The sequence below is a fragment of the Crocuta crocuta genome, unplaced genomic scaffold (genome assembly GCF_008692635.1).
Source record: "Crocuta crocuta isolate KB4526 unplaced genomic scaffold, BGI_CrCroc_1.0 scaffold44, whole genome shotgun sequence".
In the NCBI taxonomy this organism is placed as follows: domain Eukaryota; kingdom Metazoa; phylum Chordata; class Mammalia; order Carnivora; family Hyaenidae; genus Crocuta; species Crocuta crocuta.
Genome location: NW_027530179.1, coordinates 8,492,700 through 8,510,280, shown reverse-complemented (window position 1 = coordinate 8,510,280; position 17,581 = coordinate 8,492,700). Strand labels below are relative to the sequence as shown.

The 17,581-nt window shown below is 44.8% G+C and overlaps 1 protein-coding gene across 1 annotated transcript in view; it reads left to right on the top strand.

Moving 5' to 3' along the window:
* The window catches only part of DAAM2 (dishevelled associated activator of morphogenesis 2), a 121,172-nt gene that overhangs the window by 58,837 nt on the left and 44,754 nt on the right, over positions 1-17,581 (top strand). The window contains exons 2-5 of the mRNA XM_077765012.1: positions 5,344-5,569; positions 11,191-11,280; positions 14,224-14,298; positions 14,963-15,057. Of these exons, the coding sequence (XP_077621138.1) occupies positions 5,396-5,569; positions 11,191-11,280; positions 14,224-14,298; positions 14,963-15,057 (434 nt within the window). The 5' untranslated portion in view covers positions 5,344-5,395. The remainder of the gene's footprint in view (positions 1-5,343; positions 5,570-11,190; positions 11,281-14,223; positions 14,299-14,962; positions 15,058-17,581) is intronic.

Here is a 17,581-nt window from a genome sequence, read left to right as displayed (position 1 = left end):
GTACTTCACTCAAGTGAAAGGAAGTACTTCCTGGCTTGTGGTGGAATGTGGGAGGAAAGCTGAGTGCAGATTAGGAGAGCCTCTGGGAAATCTTTGGGAACAGAATGGAGCCAAATAATATGGCTGGGTCTTCAGGCAAACCCTGCCATTGCACAGAGAGAAAATCAAGTCTCAGAGATGCTAATACCATGGCCTCTTGACCCATGCCTGGATAGTCCCAGAGCTGGGATTAGCCCCAGTCTCCTGAGTTAGGTATGTTTTCTCCATGATGTGAATGGATATGACAATAAGGAGGAGTCAGAGGATGGGAGCCAGGAGGTAGACAGCTGGAAGAGACCCACGATGGGGGGTGGGGGGTGGGTGGCTTACAGCCCTTTCAGAAGAGCTAATTCATCATGCCCTGATGGTTTGCTGTTTTAGGCTGGTCAGTCTGTTTAGGGACCCAGAGGCCTTGGAAGACCTTGATCCCACAGGGAGAAGAGGAAGGTGTAGACAGGATGTGAAGGGTGAGGAGGTTGGTGTTGGGCGGATTTCCATGGAGAGAAAGATTGGTAGTGGTAGGGCAGGTTAAATCCCTCTGCCAGAGTTCAAGTACACTGGGTTTGGCTGTTCTTATTTCTCTTTTTTCCATATTGCTCTTCAGTTGTCCTCTGAGGTGGGCAGCTCCATTGCTCTTTTTGCAGTGATCTTGCAGAAAAGAACACTTTGGCCCCCTTTACCTTTCCAGTCCCTGCCCAGGCTCAGGGATGAGAGTTTTCCCTTCTAGCTAGAGATGGAAGATATCAGCCCATACAGCCAGAAAATCCCAGCTCCTCTTGTCCAGATTTCCTAGTGGCCAAAGGCAAAGCCAGGTAGGTTCTTAAATCAGGCTAAGCAGATTCCTACAATGCCAGGCCCTGGTGGTCCCAACTGTGGCTGAATAGGGCTTGTGGTTGCAGGTTCTGGGTGGGGCAAGTGTTGTCTGCTGGCAATAATGATAATGAAGCCACAGTAGCAGTGCCGGCCTTCTTTAGAGAGTGCCCAGTGTGGTCCAGGCATCTATCTACGTCACTGCATTCTCTTTACCAAAACCCATTAAGGAAGGTGCTGTGATTATCTTGGTGTCACAGAACCTGAGCTCTGAGAGATTAAGACCTTATGAAACATGCTTAGGGTGACCCAGCTGGGAAGGCAGAGCCAAGAGTCAAATCCCAGGCATGTCACTTGGAAGATTGCTGGGGTGAAGGAGGCCTTAGAGTGGGGTGGGCAAGAAATGGGGGCAGTGGGAGGTGGAAGCACTCCTCATGGAGGAGCAGACAGAAGCCTTCAGAATCTCTGAAACTCTCTTCTGGCAAAGACATCTTCAGGACTGGAGCTATTTCTAAGTGAAGCTGCAGATATTGGTCTTCTCTGATGGAGAGAAGTTATAGGGGAGATGGGGCAAGATGGGGAAAGTGGCCACTGACGTGGGAAGATGAGCTCTTGTAGACTTCAGCCTGACCAGCCTGGTGTCTTGGGTTTCAATCCTAGCTCTATCCCTAGATGTGTGATCTCAGATAAGACATATCCTCTTTTTTTTTTTTTTTTTAAATTCTTTAATGTTTATTTACTTTTGAGAGAGAGAGATAGAGTGTGAGTGGGGAAGAGGTAGAGAGAGAGGGAGACCCAGAATTCAAAGCAGGCTCCAGGCTTCAAGCTGTCAGCTCAGAGCCCAACATGGGGCTCGAACTCACGAATCACAAGATCATGACCTGAGCCAAAGTGGGATGCTTAGCCCACCAAGCCACCCAGGCAACCTGAGACATTTCCTCTTTGACCTCAATTTTCTGATCTGTGCTGAAAAGTTACATGCATTCCAGCTGAGAGCCTGTGGTTTTAGTCTTGGATGTTCAAGTGGGGCCCTAACAGACTTAAAAGGGGGTCATTAGGAGGAGAGAATCCTAAGGAGCATCAGCATAGTGGGGGGCTGTCAAACAGGCTGCCCCTTAAAAGGGAAAATATGCAGGACTCCCCGGGTGCTCACGCCCTTCTCAGTGGGGACAGTACTTCCTGTTTGGAAGGTCAGTGTCTCCATTTCCCATCCTCCTGAGAGGATGCCACCTCACTCTCCTTGCTCAGGGAAGCCGTTAAAATATACATCATGACAAGAATGGTGTGGCACCGACCAATTAGAGCAGCCATGACTGTAAACAGCTGGTGTGAGACTGTAACAGGGTGGCCAGCTGTATGCCAATCCTGCCCCTACTCCTGATGGTTTCTAGGAAAGTCTGGCTCAGGAGCTGAAGAGCAAAGACAGACAAAGAGGGAGACTGAGGAGTGAAGAGTTGAGGAGGTGAAGGCATGAAGCGAGTTCACAGGTCTTCCTACACATCAGCCCATCCCTCCCTTAAACCCCATCATGCCATCGACTCAGCCTCATTGTGGGCTCTGGGAGTGTCTTTCTCATGCTTTGTGCCCTGAAAGAAGAGCCTTTCCACCACCTGCAGCTGCATATTGGAGGCTAATGAAACAAAGGGGACCTGGTCTGTATTCTGCAGCATTATCTCAAACTTGGTAATGGGCAGGTGAACACCAGGGTGGTCGACCCCAATCTGCCTGCAGAATTGGTGCTTTACTAAGCTTGATAGAGATCAGGGCTTGGTTTTACCCACTCTTGGGTGCTGTCTGTCAAGTCCCTTGATAAAGCACAAAGCCTCCTTTCCTCTTTTATTTTTTCTCAGATGCCAGCTTATTTTGGGTCTTTGCCACCATGTACTAGGATTGCTGAGTTAGCCCACTGGCTTATTCCCCTATTCCTAACCTCAGGACTGTTTCCTTATTTCCTATAAAGGTTCTTGATTGCTTATCAACTGCTGGGAGCTAGAGATTTCAATTTATATTTCTTAGGTATTGATGAAGTCCTCTCTTTTCTATGAGGACAGGTCACTTCCCAATTGACCAAGGAATATTTATTGAGCACCACCAAGTGCAAGGCATTCTATTAGCTATAGAAATGGGGGGTTATCAAAAGGCAGGAAGTGTGGTCCCTGCCCTCAAGGAGTCTTCATTATAGCTATGGAGAGCAATATGTAAACACAGAAAAGATAACCAATAATACAAGGTGACTTCAGTGTGTTATTTGAGACTCTCCTGGGTCTGTTAAAAAGCCTGTAACAAAGTTTATAGAGAAAGATAAAATAGAGCATATGAAAAGTTCTAGAATCACAATTAAAATACATCATGATTTACATAAGAGGCCTGATCAGATTAGGCTGTTACTAGCTAGATTATTAGGGTTTAGAAATTCAAGCAATGTTCTCCAGAATTTACCTTGGGCTCACTAGGAACAAGTTATGACACATTTATCTTTTTCTGATAAGGTTCTAGAGCTTAATTCTAAGGAATGCCTTTGATTTGGCATATCTCAAGTTCTACAAGGCCTTAGGAAAAATCTCATATGCTGTCTTTATAGAAAAGAGGGCTAGATAAGAGCAAGGGTTCATGGATTCTGAGCTGGTTGAAGGACTGTCCTCTGAGAGTGTTGATGACTAGTTCTTCAGCATTCCCAGATGATGTAGCTATGTCACCTGGGTCTGACTACATCTTTGTTGTGGTCAACATTTTTAGCAATGGTATGGGTAAAGACCATGAGGATATTCTGATCATTTTGTTGATGAGCAAATTGAGGAAGACAGCTTAAAGTCAGGACTCAAAAATATCTTGACCTTTTGTGGGTATGTACCCCAAAGCACTGAAAGCAGGGACATAAACAAATCCTTGTACTCATGTTCACAGTGGCATTATTCATAATAACTCAAAGAGGGAAGCAACCCACGTGTCCATTGACAGGTAAATGGATAAACAAAATGTATATACATACAGAGGAATACTATTCAGCCTTAAAAAGAAAAGAAATTCTGATACATGCTATAGCATGTATGTACTTTGAAGTCCTAATTCTAAGTGAAATAAGCCAGTCACAAAAGGGCAAATTCTGTGATTCTACTCCTCTGGTTCTACTCATACTGCTGCTTAAGAGTAATGACATTGATAGAGACAGAAAGTAAAGTGGTGGTCACCAGGGGCTTGGGGGAAAGAGAAATGAGAAGTTCATGGGGTACAAACTTTATGGTTTTCAAGATAAAAAATGTCTGGAGATGGATGGTAAAGATGGTGGCATAACAATGTGAATGAATGCATTTAATATCATTGAACTGTACACATAAAAATGGTTAAAATGATAAATTTTGTGTTATGTATATTTTATAAGCAAATCCTGCCCCCAGACCTGTAATAACAATAGGAAAAAGGCAGACTCCTTTTTATATTAAAAAAAATTAAGATATACCAATACCTGATGAGAACATGACTGGGCAGCAGTGTGGTGGGTAAGCTCTACTGAATCCACCCATGTCATCTGAAAGTGTGTTGAGGAACCACTAATGGTCAAGGGTGCTTTTAACCCTTTTGGGAAACCTATGTGCAGCTAGTTGGGCTTAATCTATCTGGAAGCTATATGGCATCAGTGACTAGGGCCAGTGTTTCTCCTCAAGCTGGGGTGCCATTGAACCAGGCTCTCCCAGTGGCAAGGTAAAGACCTGACCCTTTCTGTTACAAAGACCACTCTGCTGTTGGGTGTTCATAAGTTTGGATTTCTGGCCAAAGTGGTGTCCTCTGTTCTTGGTTGGTATGGAAAACAGATCTGACCAGATTTCCTTCAGCATCAACTGAGCACCATCCCAATGATCAGCCCCGTTTCCTTACTCAGGGTTGACCCTGATGACTGCCCCAGGTTACCTCTCCTTCTGGATAGATGGATGAACCCATGCCCTGTTGATATTTCACATTCCTTAAAACATGCCTGGGTACAACAGACTGGGCAGAAAAACTCACAGGTCTCTTAAACCTTCTATCCCAGGAGCCATGCTATATAATTAGCTTTCTTTCTCCCCTGCCAGCCTTCTTGAACCTTTCCCTCCCCATTTCATGAAACCTTTAAACCAGGAATCTGCACACCTTAAAATGAATCTAGTGAGTGAGTGAGACCTGTTGAAAATGACCCTTCCAGAGGACAGAGAATGGGATACCCATCTGCACAATCACAGAGAGGGCAGAATTATGCTCTGTGACTACAGCCCTCCTCTGTTCTCTGGGGGCCATGGAGGGAGAATCTGAAGTGTCTGTGGCAGGAAACACTGGAGGCCGTGATGGGGAGGAAATGCCTCCAGGTAGAAGGAGCTCCGAGAGAAGGGAGAGGAGGCTTGGTTATTGGGTTGAGGGCTCTTAACAGTTGGGCAAAGAAGTTAAGGTGGCACAGTGACCACTGTCCCTGCCCACCTGTATGCAATTACCTGACAACTTTGTGCTGTCTGTTCTCCTACACAGATCACGATGAGGACCTAGGGCACCTGTCTGCTGACTATACCCCTGGCCTGTGATGACCATGGCCCCCCGCAAGAGGAGCCGCCATGGCCTGGGCTTCCTGTGCTGCTTTGGGGGCAGCGGCCTCCCTGAGATCAACCTCCGGGACAACCACCCTCTGCAGTACATGGAGTTCTCAAGTCCTATCCCGAACCCAGAGGAACTTAACGTCCGCTTTGCAGAGCTGGTGGTCAGTGAGGGGACAGGGAAGGGAGGGTGTTGATAATGGGAGGCACTTTGAAGAAGACAGAGCAAGATAGAGAGTGGAGGTCCATGTGCTGGGATATCTAACTATGAAACTCTGCTTGGGGTTGGGTGGGCCCCCCAGGACACCTCAGCTGTGAGGGAGAAACAAGTCACTCCCTGGTATGGATACCATGAATTATGTCCCCGCAACAGTGGGCCTGCCTCATATCTCCAAGGGATCCTAGACCCCATGGTACAGCAGTTAGGCTATCATGAAAGGAGCAGGTCCAGGCTTTTGTGAAATAAGGCAGTGAGGAGCTTCAAAGAATACTAGAACACTTGACACCTTTCTCTCTTCTACTCTCTGGAACTTCCCTGAGATCCTTTCAACTCAGATACAGGAACAAGGGACAGAGTGGGATTCTGTAGGCAGATACTAGGGCCTCAAAGCAGGGGATAGTTGACTAGAAATATGGAGGTAGAGATGCCTATATTGCACCTGGTTCTGACCTGGTTCAGGGCTGGGTGATTCTGTCCCATGTCTAGCCTATGGCAGGTGGAGCCTCCGTCTTTCACACTGGTGGTAGCTCTTCCTGACTCTGTGGTGCCCATTCTGACTGAAGAGCAGTACACCTTTGGGAGAACCACTCACAAAGTGGGTATGTGAAACTTTATATTCTGACCACAAAGAGACAGAAGAGGAAAGAAGCATGATTCCTTTTTTTGGAGGTCGGGTGGTGAGACAAAGCCAAGGAGACTCCAAGATCAGGGATGAAGGAGCCATGTCCAGGACTCAGGCCTGAGCCCTGTCATAGAGCTACACGTTCTCGTGGTCATTCATTCTCATGGTTGGCCAGTAGTCAAGTCAGTAGAGAAACAATGGTATGTTATTTGAAATGGGATTTATATTTGGATTTGATAATAACTATATCTGATTGAAGCAATCTAGGTCTTCAAATAACTGGGCCACAATAAGATGAGTATGCAGTTTATTAAAAAAATGTTATCCAGTTCCTTCATCACCTCAGATTCAAGGAAACTCATTGTTGTCCTGATATATGCCTTTCCTCTGGATGGAGCATGGATGGGAAAGAACAAAGTGTTTACTGAAATAGAATGACATTTGTTTTTGTTTTTTTTTTTAATTTTTTTAATGTTTTATTTATTTCTAGGAGAGAGAGAGAGAGACAGAGAGAGAGACAGCGTGAGCAGGGGAGGGTCAGAGAGAGAGGGAGTCACAGACTAAAACAGGCTCCAGGCTCTGAGCTGGCAGTCAGCACAGAGCCCGACGCGGGGCTTGAAACAACGAACCGTGAGATCATGACCTAAGCGAAAGTCGGACGCTTAACCGACTAAGCCACCCAGGCGCCCCTAGAATGACATTTGTAATCTGATCAGTGTTAGTACTACTAAGATCTGTTTGGCTTTTTTTTTTTTTAACTCAGAATACTGCTGACACCAAATGTGTGGGTTTTCCACACCAGGCAATTCCCTAACTCATTGTGGATACCAGCTGGTGTCCTACAGCTTAACTCCATGATGACATTAACTACCCAGAGTTAACATAGATCTCACAGATGAAGGGCTCAGATCCACAAGACAGCCCCCCACCCAGACATCAGTCAGAAGTAATAGATTCCCACATTACCCACACTTCTGAGGGACTTGGCTACAAGTTGGGGGTTCCCATGATGCTCTTCTCAGGTTCCATAATTTGCTAGAATGGCTCACAGAATGCAGGGAAACACCTCACTTACTACTACCAGTTCATTATAAAGGATATTAAGAAGAATACAAACAAACTGCAGATGGTGGAGGGGATACATCAGGTAAGGCCCAGAAGGGTAAGGATGGTAAGGCTTTTGTCTGGAGCACAGGGAGTTTAAGAGCACCATCCCCCCACATGTGAATGTGGTCACCAACCTTCAGGCCCTCTGAACCTCATCATCTGGAGGCTTTTATGGTGGTTTCATCATGTAGGTATGAGAGGTTTTTAACTTTGCCTTCAGTCTCCCTTCTCTCTCCCGAGTTTGAGAAGTGGGGCTAAAAATTATAGGTTTGATCTTCCTGGTAACCATTCCCTTGAAGGTATCTAGGGTCCCATCAAGAGTCGCTTCACTAGAAAAACAGAGGCTCCTGCCACCCAGGAAATTCCAAGGGATTTAGGAGTTCTGTGTAAGGAACAAAAGATGCTCCTGTCAATTATATCACTCATAAAATTCCAAGGGATTTGGGAACTTTATGCTATGAACTGGGAACAAAGATAAATATATTTCTTACATTATCACAGCAGAGGCATTTTCCTGAACAGAGCACATGAGTTTTGAAAGAAGGCTGGAATGAGAGGTGTTCATTTCTTCGGCCCTTTCATTCAGCAAGTATTTATTGATCATCTTTAATAGCCAGACCTCCTTACAAAAAGTAGTTTGACAAAAGCAAGGATGAGTCACTCAAGTCTTGTCTGCAAGGAGACTAGCATCAGCAACAAACCAAGCAAACTAGCATTGAGTCTTAGCTAGCATTGAGACTAGCATTGAGCAAACAAATGAAAAATGTTCCTTGAGAGCCTGCTGTGTGCTGGGTCCTATGAAGGTCCCAAGGATTTAGTGATGAACCAGCAGGCACAGTCCCTGCCTCCACCAAATGGGAAGACTGAGCTTGAATAGTAATGGCAAGTGTGGTGAGAGTTTGGAAAGGGAATGTTCATGGACCCACATGCCGTATCTAGCAGGGAGTTTCATTCTCAACAGGGTGTCACGATGGTCCCCCTGAAGCCGTAACATTTCCACTGTGATCTGATAGCAGAGTGATAGCTAGAGAAGTAAATGGGGTTGCAGAGCAATGACAGAAGGTCATCCCCAACAGAATAAACCGTATATATGAGGGTCTCCAGTCAGAAAAGAGCTTGGTCCTTAGGGGTTCACCATGAGAAAGGAGAATAACAGGATTTCAGATTCAATCCTAAGGGTGTTAGAAAGCTGCTGAGGCACGATGGCCTTCTAAAAGACCATTGAGAGTACTCTGTTGAAGAAGGGTTATGGACAGACCGATTCGGAGGGTTTTGATGCAATCCAAGCTAGAGAGAATGGTGGCTTAGACCAAAGTGCCACCAGTGAGGATGGAGAGGAGAGGGCAGATTGAAGAGCTATTTAGGAGGAAATATAATAGCACTTTTTGGTCTTGGGGAGTGAGTGAGTAAGAATCAGGGAACACCCAAGTTTCTGACATGAGGAGCTGGGTGGATGTTGGGGCCCTGTAAAGGACAGGAGATGCTGGAGAAAACTCAGGTTTAGGGGACTGGGATGATGAACTCTGTGCCTCAATTTCCATATCTGTAAAATGGATTGCTGTAAGTTAATGAGTAACCATTAAGCACTTAGAACAGTGTCTGACATGTAGTGACACTACATAAATGCATGAGGTGACTGAGGGTCATCGAAATAGGCACAGGAGGCAGTTGAGTCCCAGGATCTGGAGCTCACGAGACTCGTGGACTGTTTGAGAGAGTTTGTGGTAGTAACAGTCCTTGGGAATGGCTGGGAAGTCATCACCTAGGGAAACATAGAGGAAGGCAACCCCAGGACCCAGGATGGTACCCTGAGGGACTTCAACATTTGATGATGGGAGACAAGACAAGAAGTCCTCAAGGGAGCCCAAGACGAACATAGAGCAAAGCAGAAGGGATTGCCACAGAGTGCATTGTTCGTCACAGAAACCAGGGGAGATTCAGTAAGAAGTGAATGGTCTGTAGTCAGTCATAGGCTACCTGGGCTGAGCCAGATTGCCAAGAAATATACATTGATTTAGTGACAGAGATCACTGGTGAGAGAAGACAGATGCATAAATAACTAGAATCCAAGGCTGAATGTAACTGCTCTGAAGTTCAGGATGGGAGAGGTGGTCTTACCTGGGAATGGCCATGAAAGGCTTGCTGGAAGAGGCCAACCTTGAGCCTGGGTAGATTAGACCAGAGTCCATGGGGTGGGTAAGTCACTGTGTAAGCAAATGAAGAAATGCAGTTTACAGTGGGATATGTAAGGTGTACATATCTCTACTTTTTCTTTGATTTCTAATTCTGACCATGGAAAGGAAATGTGCCAGAAACTTTAAGCAGAACTCTGTGAATCTTGATTCTAGGGAAGAAATTTGTTTAGCATTAGATCTGCAGAAGTCTTTAGTTCCAAAGGCCGGTGAACTAATGGGTATTGTTTCAAATTATATTTGCATGTGCTATCCAAGATAGCAGCCACTGGTCACTTGGGGCTGCTACATACTTGAAATGTGGCTCGTCTAAACTGAGAGGAGCTAGAAAAGTGAAATATATACCAGATTTTGATAACTTAGATACTTTATGTTCTTTTTTTCAAACTCATTGATAATTTTTCTATTAATTACAAGTTGAAATTATATTTTAGATACGTTGGGTCAAATGAATTATATTATTAGCATTTAACTTCACATATTCCTTCTTAATCTTTACTGTGACCAGAAATTTTAAAAATACATGTGATTCACAGTATAATTTTATTTCACAGTTCTGATCTATGTAAAGGAAAGTCTTCAATGGTCTCTTTTGAATAAAAGTATAGGGAAAAGACATTTTGACATTTTAGACTCTCCTACTTTCTTAGATATTACTTTCACTGTTTACCATTTTTGAAAGTATAAAGATTATTAATGTATGCTTTATTGTCTTAATGCAAGAATTGCTTTTGATTAAAAAAAACCTCACAATTGAGTTAAAAAGCACACTGTTCTCCATGGACCATTAACTGTTTCTTTGATGAGCCTTGGCATAGCTCATGAATCACAGGAGAAAGATCTTCAATAGAGAGCTTTTTAGAGGCCATCTAGCACAGCCAAATCTACAGTGTCACTCCAGACTACCTATAGAATTGGATGACATCATCTAAATTTGTTGACATCAGAAACCACCCAGTTCTGCTCCTCAGGAAGTGTGGGCTAGCCTGGAAGAGCACCCAGCCTTATGCAGGTGGAGGGGCTGCCTCTGACAGGGACATGTCCCCAGGAAGCAGATCAGTGCTTCCCTCATGGCATCCTCTTATTGCCAAGAGAATTTCTCAGCTTCTTGTCCTCACCAGCCCTCCTCAGCCTGTGCTGGGACCATGCTGAGGTTTGGAGAGCCAGAGAATTTCTGGAGTAGAAACAGAATTTCAAGGGGAGACTTGCAGGATCAAGGCAAAAACTAGACATTTAGACTGACTGCTTTCTTTGTCAGGCTTTGACTTACGACGTTGACAAGCTTAAGAAGGACAAGGGAAGGAAGGAAGACCAGAAACCTGGGGCAAGGAACTAGTAGAGCACTGCAGAAAGGCAATGGGCAGGGAACAAGGGGCCTGGAGGAGGAGGATGGATTTGTAGAGACAGTGGGGGTGGACAGGAAGTAAGGGCAGCATGAACAGAAGCAGCCCAGCCTTGGTTTGGGTGCAAGAGAATGGGGGTTGGTTGGGGCTGCAATTCTAGCAGAAGAAATGCCCTATCATACTTTAGATACTCTCTGGAGGAAGATGGGAGGCTGAGGGGTAGGTTTGGGGGAATTGCAATTTCCTGTAGCACTGAATATTCTAATGTCAACCATCTCAGACATCTCTCTTGTCTTTGCAGGATGAATTGGATCTCACAGACAAAAACCGGGAGGCTGTGTTTGCACTTCCTCCAGAGAAGAAATGGCAGATCTACTGCAGCAAGAAGAAGGTGCCATGTCTGACCCCTTCCGCTGCTACGTCAGGGTCCCCAGCACAGGGCAGCTCTTTCCCCCATGCTTGCTCACTCATTCAACTGATATTTATTATACCCCATCACCATGCTAGGTGTTGGAAGAACAACCATGAATAAATCAGGATGAAAAATTCCCTGCTCTCATGGAGCTTACACTCAGGGAAATGGGATTCTGTTTTTCAAAAACCCTTGAGGCAGTGCCCGTTGGGTCCGGAAGATGCAAAGATGACAATTTCACTCCCTTCCTGTGCCTGCTAGGAGGGCGTGCTGCCCTGTGCCATACTCAAGGACCACTTTGTTGTAAGGACTCTGTTTGGGGTGAGGGTGGCCTCTTCTGGATCTTTGCCCCCCACCCTGTCCCAGGCTCAGCCTCACGGGGTCACACATCAGTCCCCATCTCCCCACCCTTTCCTTGCTTTCTTCTCCTTTAAAAGATGTCCTTGGTCTCCTGACTATGGTGCTCCTTAGGAGGGAGTGCCAAGTTCCAGTGCAGCTTCATTGTCTCTTATCTCCTCTCTACTTCCCAGAAGTGGTGCTTTTTTTCTCTCTTGGTCTTTCTCCATTTGTCTTTCTTGCTCATCTCTTTCTCTATCTCTTGCCCTCTTTCTATTGTAGCCCTTTTCTTTCATTCTGTTTTTCTAGGCCCATCTTCCCTGTCTCCCTTCTACCCTTCCATTTTTCAGACTTGCAGTTGTTCCTTTGATGTCAGACTATAGGAATCTGGGAGTTCGGACCCAGTTATTTCTGCACCTGGAGCTACGACCTGCTCCCTCCTGCCAGAAGACAGGCAGGTCTGGGGCAGTTCTGAGCCATAGCTCCTTTGTGTTCCCTGAGTCCATTTGTTGATGGCTCTTTTCTTCTTGCCCAGATTTGTCCCATCTGAGGGTCCGTGACCTTATAAAATTGGATGCTACACCATTCTAGAGTTGAAAGGAGCTGAGAAACAGTTCAGGCTAGTCCCTTCTTCTGCATATGAAGAAAGGACAGCCTAGGGAGACAGTGGACTTGCCCAGAGGTCCCAGCCAGTTATGGCCAGTGGCTACAGTGTTGGTAGCACCCAGGCTGGCTGGAGTCTGAGAGCTTGTGGCGAGATGTGGAGGCTGTGCACACAGCAGTCTAGTATACATGATGCAGTCTAGTATACATGATGCACATTTATTAGGCACCTGCAAAATACTATATGCTGTGTCCAGGAATCTCATTGTGAGAAAGAAGATCTTAAACAAAGCTCAAGTCATGGGAGAGAGGGAAGAAAAAATTAACTTCGGGAGTAGCTAATCATGTCTTGTGCTTTTCCACTCTCCAAATTGATTTACCATGGAGTTCCTGTAAGTGGATCTCTTATACAACTAAATTTTTTTTTTTTAAATACTGAAATGTAAGGACTTCTTGTTCTACTTTCCAAACCAAATTACAAGTAATCTCCCCCCACACTTTCACATACCCTGTCATGCCATGTGGTGCATCCTCAGCCTGTACACCCTCCCCACCTGTCCTACCTTCAGTAATCTTTAATAACTCTGTCCTTTTAGAGTCTCCTTCATGAACCTTCTGTGTTATATGCACCCACCCTGGGTTTCCATGGCCCACTATAGACATTTCTACCATAGAGCATTAGTCACTCTGCCTCTGACACTAGACTAACGTATGAAAGGCAGGGACTGAACAGTTTGCTCAGTACATTAAGGGCTCAGTACAGTGATTGGCATGTAGTAGGTGCTCATTTAATGGATATGGAAGGGTTACACGATGAGCTGGCAAAGGCAGGAAGATATTCATTTGATGGTACATTTGTTTTTGTTTCTGTGATCCCCTCCCCAAGGTCAGAAGATACAGTTTGGGGGCTTCAGTCATGACGAGTTAACACATAGCCATGTGAAGTCACAAAGACCAAATCAAGGCAGCTTTCTCACTGGTCTATAATGTGAATTTTATGAAACAAAATTGTGAAGCCTGAGTAGACATAGCCAAGGGATGCAGGATAAAGTTCAGGTCAGCTGGCAGACAGGTGGTTTATCAGTGAGGTTCTGGAGGAGGAGGTAAGTTTTGGTACAGATTTGAAAGCAGGGAATTAGCAGAAGGCAGGCAAGGGGTGTGTCCAAATGGGACGGGGACAGGAAGAAGCAAGGTGTGTGTAATGCCCAGAAGCAGATTCACTGGCTAGAGGAAAGGGCTAGATTTTCAATCAGCATTAGTATTTATTCAACTCTTATTGTTCTTGCCCATCCTTGGGGAGGAGTTGAGGCTTTCCCTTGGAACCTGACAGCTGGGCCACAGGCCTCTGCTCTGGGCTCTGCCTCCCAGCTACACTGACCCCTCCCGAGTCTCTCCCAAACCCAGGGCCTTGGGAGCCTCTTTCTCTCTTTTTCAAACGTTGCTATTTACTGAGCAACCATGTGCCAGGCACTGCATCAAATGCTTTGTATCTGTGCTTCTCCAACGATCTCAGAGAAAGACCACATTTTTAAATTTCCAAACTGTCACAAAGCAGTACTTTCGTAAAATATGAGAATGATCTTATTAGAAAAGTAAAATTTGAAAAACCAGATGTACAAACTAGAAGCACAGCTTTTTATTTGGTTAAAAAGGCATAAAATTATATTCTAATAAAAAGATCAAATTCAAAAAGAGAACAAATATAACAAGGAAAAAAATGTATTTTTAATGATACATATTGTTCATTGAAAACCACCTGTGTGGCTTATGCCCATATCTTTGTCTGGTCACTCGATTCAGTGTTCATTATCTGCATTCTACCAAGGAAGAAATGGAAGCCTGGAGAGACTTTGTAACTTCCTCAAAGTTATCCATGTCTAGGTGGGGCTGGAAGATGAATCTGCTGACAGAGAAGGAAGCTCAGGATCTCAGGCCATGGGCCTGTCTTGCCAGTTGGTTAGAAAGTCTCTCTTCTTGTTCCAGGAACAGGAAGACCCCAACAAGCTGGCGACCAGCTGGCCTGACTACTACATCGACCGAATCAACTCCATGGCTGCGGTGAGCAATGGCTCCTCTCCTGCCCCAGGCCCCCCGTGGAAAAGCTATGGGGCAGAGTGATCTTCCCACTTCTCTCCCTGCACTTCACACCCCACTCACTGGGGATCAGCAGCTTTCCAGTTATTCCCAAGATTTTAGCCTAATCCCTCCCTCTCTTGTGTGACTCTAGAGTCCCTCAACTACTTAAGCATCTATTAACCGGGGCACCTGGGTGGCTCAGTTAAGCATCTGGCTCTTGGTTTCAGCTCAGGTCATGATATGGTTTGTGAGATCAAGCCCCACATTGGGCTCTGTGTCAACAGCATAGGGCCTGACTGGGATTCTCTCTCTCTCTCCTCCTCGATACTCTCACATACACACTCTCTTTCTCTCTCTCTCTCAAAATAAATAAACATTAAAAAAAAAATCTATTAGCCATTTGTATTTCACACAGTCTTGGGAAACATGCTAAGCCAATAATCTTCCCTATTTCACAGACAAGGAAAGTGAAGTCTAGGACTAGAGCTTGACTCTTCTCAGAGTCTGGTGCTCTCAGTGAACCATTCCTGGAGGCCCCGCCCTTTCTGAGAAGAGGGTGGCTCCTGGGTCACACCTGGGTGGGGGGTTCAGGGAGCTGGGGCTCAGGCAGCCCAGCAAGACCTCTGTCCCCTTCCACCTACCTCAGATGCAGAGTCTGTACGCCTTTGATGAGGAGGAGACAGAGATGAGGAACCAAGTTGTAGAAGACCTGAAGACAGCTCTCCGGACACAGCCCATGAGGTGACCCATTGTGTTTCCTCTTCCCACTTCCTTTGGTGGTTCCCTTCCCTTGGTGGTTCCCCTCAACTTCCTGAAGATTCACCCAATGCTCTGCTCCCAACTGAGTCCTCTTATGGGCTCCAATGGGCATCCCCTAGAGCTCCCCCCACTCAGCTCTACTTGCAACCTCCCACTCTTCCTCTCTCTGAGGAGCTGGGCGGCTGCCAGAGGATGGGCTTGAGGGGACCAGAGCAGAGAGCATGTGAATGTGGCATAAACCTCAGGTCCTGAAGAGCTATCTGAGCAGAAACTTAGGGCAGGTGATTTTTGTCTTGGGAGAACAGAATGGGAGATAGGGTGGTGGCCTTATGGACAAGGTATAGAAGAAAGAGCTCTGAGAATGAGTGCCCCAGCCTGGAGGAGGGCAATGTGGCAAGAGATACTCCAGCCACTAGGGGGAGGTATGGTGTCTATGGACAACATTCTGCCATGTACAGAAGATGTGATGCAGGCCAGGAGAAGGGGACGATTTCTCAAATCCCAAGGACACTTCCCTTTCCAGGGTCACCCTGCACAAAGGTCTAGAGTGGTCAGGGAGACCCAGATTCTCTTAGTGCCTGGGGGCTGCCTTGCACCTGCTTCTGGGAGCTGACTGTTAAACTTTCAGTTTTGCAAGCTGTTTGTTAAACATAGCTATGGTTAGAATATAACATATAAACTTAGAATTAAATGATATCAAAAACAAAAGTAGTAAGCACTTGGAACTTATCACTCTCTAATTACCTAGTGATCTTACTACAGTTTAGTTTTATGTATGCTCTTCTTTACTCTTACATATGCCCTCGAGTGTACATCCATTGTATAAGCATGGTGGAAATACTGTTGATCCTGAACAGGTGGGTGTTAGGGGTGCTGACTCCCACACAGTCAAAAATCCACATATAACTTTTGACTCTCCCCAAACCCAACCACTAAAATCTTACCATTGACCAGCGGCCTTATCAATAACATAAACAGTTGATCAACACATATTTTATGTTATATGTATTATATACTGTATTCTTATAACAAGGTAAGCTAGAGGGAAGAAAATGTTAAGAAAATCATAAGGAAAATACATTTATAGTATTGTACTGTGTTTATTGAAAAAAATTCTCATAGAAGTGGACCTATGCAGTTTAAACCTGTGTTATTCAAGGGTCAGCTGTACAATAAACATCTCTTGGAAGGCAGGCGTCCATTTCCAACTTCCCAACTCCACATTCAATGATGTCACATTGACAGCTTGAAATCAGCTATGCTAGCAGTGTTTGTACAATGGAAATTGGCAAACACTACAATCAGGCCTTCTTTTTTTCTTTCTTCAGAGAGCCAGTTGTTAAATGTTTACCAGCATACAGGTGTGAGTGTGTGTGTGTGTGTGTGTGTGTGTGTGTGTACACACGTGTGTGGTCTGGGCTGAGCTCTCTACTTTCAGAGCCTGGAACAAGAACCTCAGGAGAATGGGAGTGCCTTAATCTTTCTGGCTGCTCAGGTGTGGGTGGGAGGCTGGTATGGGAAGGGGACACAGGAAGGATGAGGACATCAGGAAGGGAGAGGGGTTGAGGGAAGGCTTCCAGGTTTGTCTCCTACTTCAATTTATTTTTCTTTCCCTTAATAAAATGCTGATAAAGTTACACACAGTCATGGTGGAAATTTTGCAGAATACAGAAAACATATAATAGAAACAAATAATACCCATTTTAAAAACTTAATTTGAGAGTATATTCTATTTTGTAGGCATATTTATATAATATGGAAATACATACAAATACATTTGGGATCAAACATATTAATTATATAAAATGGCTCCCTCAGCCCCATTTATGACCTTTTCTTAGACCATTATTGTTCTACTAGATCAAGTGTTCTAAGCCTGTGTGTGTGTGTGTGTGTGTGCGCGCACATGTGCCATGGGTGACCTTGCACCAGTTGAAACCCATTAACTGCTTATCAGAATGATGTTTTTAAATAATAAAATAGATAAAATAGATAAGATTAAAAATAAACCAATTAAATGGAAAACACAGCCAGATTTTAAACATTTGTGAGATAGCAATGTATGTGTTTCTTTATGCCTTAAAGAGCAAGAACTAGCAACCACCATAATTTTGAAGTGCTGATAAGTGGAAATGATAGTTTGAGATACCGATAACAACTATAATTTGATATGAAAATAGCTGATTTCTTTGAGTGACAAAGTCACAGATTCTGCTAATACCACAGTTTATTGTCTGCATTCATCATCAAAGGACAGGATACATTTCAGGCAGAGGTTACCAAAAATAAAAGTCTAATTTTTTTCTTTCCCATCCAAGTTCATAGACCCCTGTGTGTTAGCCATAGACCCTTTAGGAAAACACAGACTCCAGGTTAAGATCCCCTGAATTAAATGGTTTTTAATGCTTTTTGTTAACATTCAAGATAACTTAGCTATTTTCTTAAATAACTCTTGATGAGCACCTTCCCCAGGCTTGGTCCTGTGACTTAGAGATTCTGATGCACC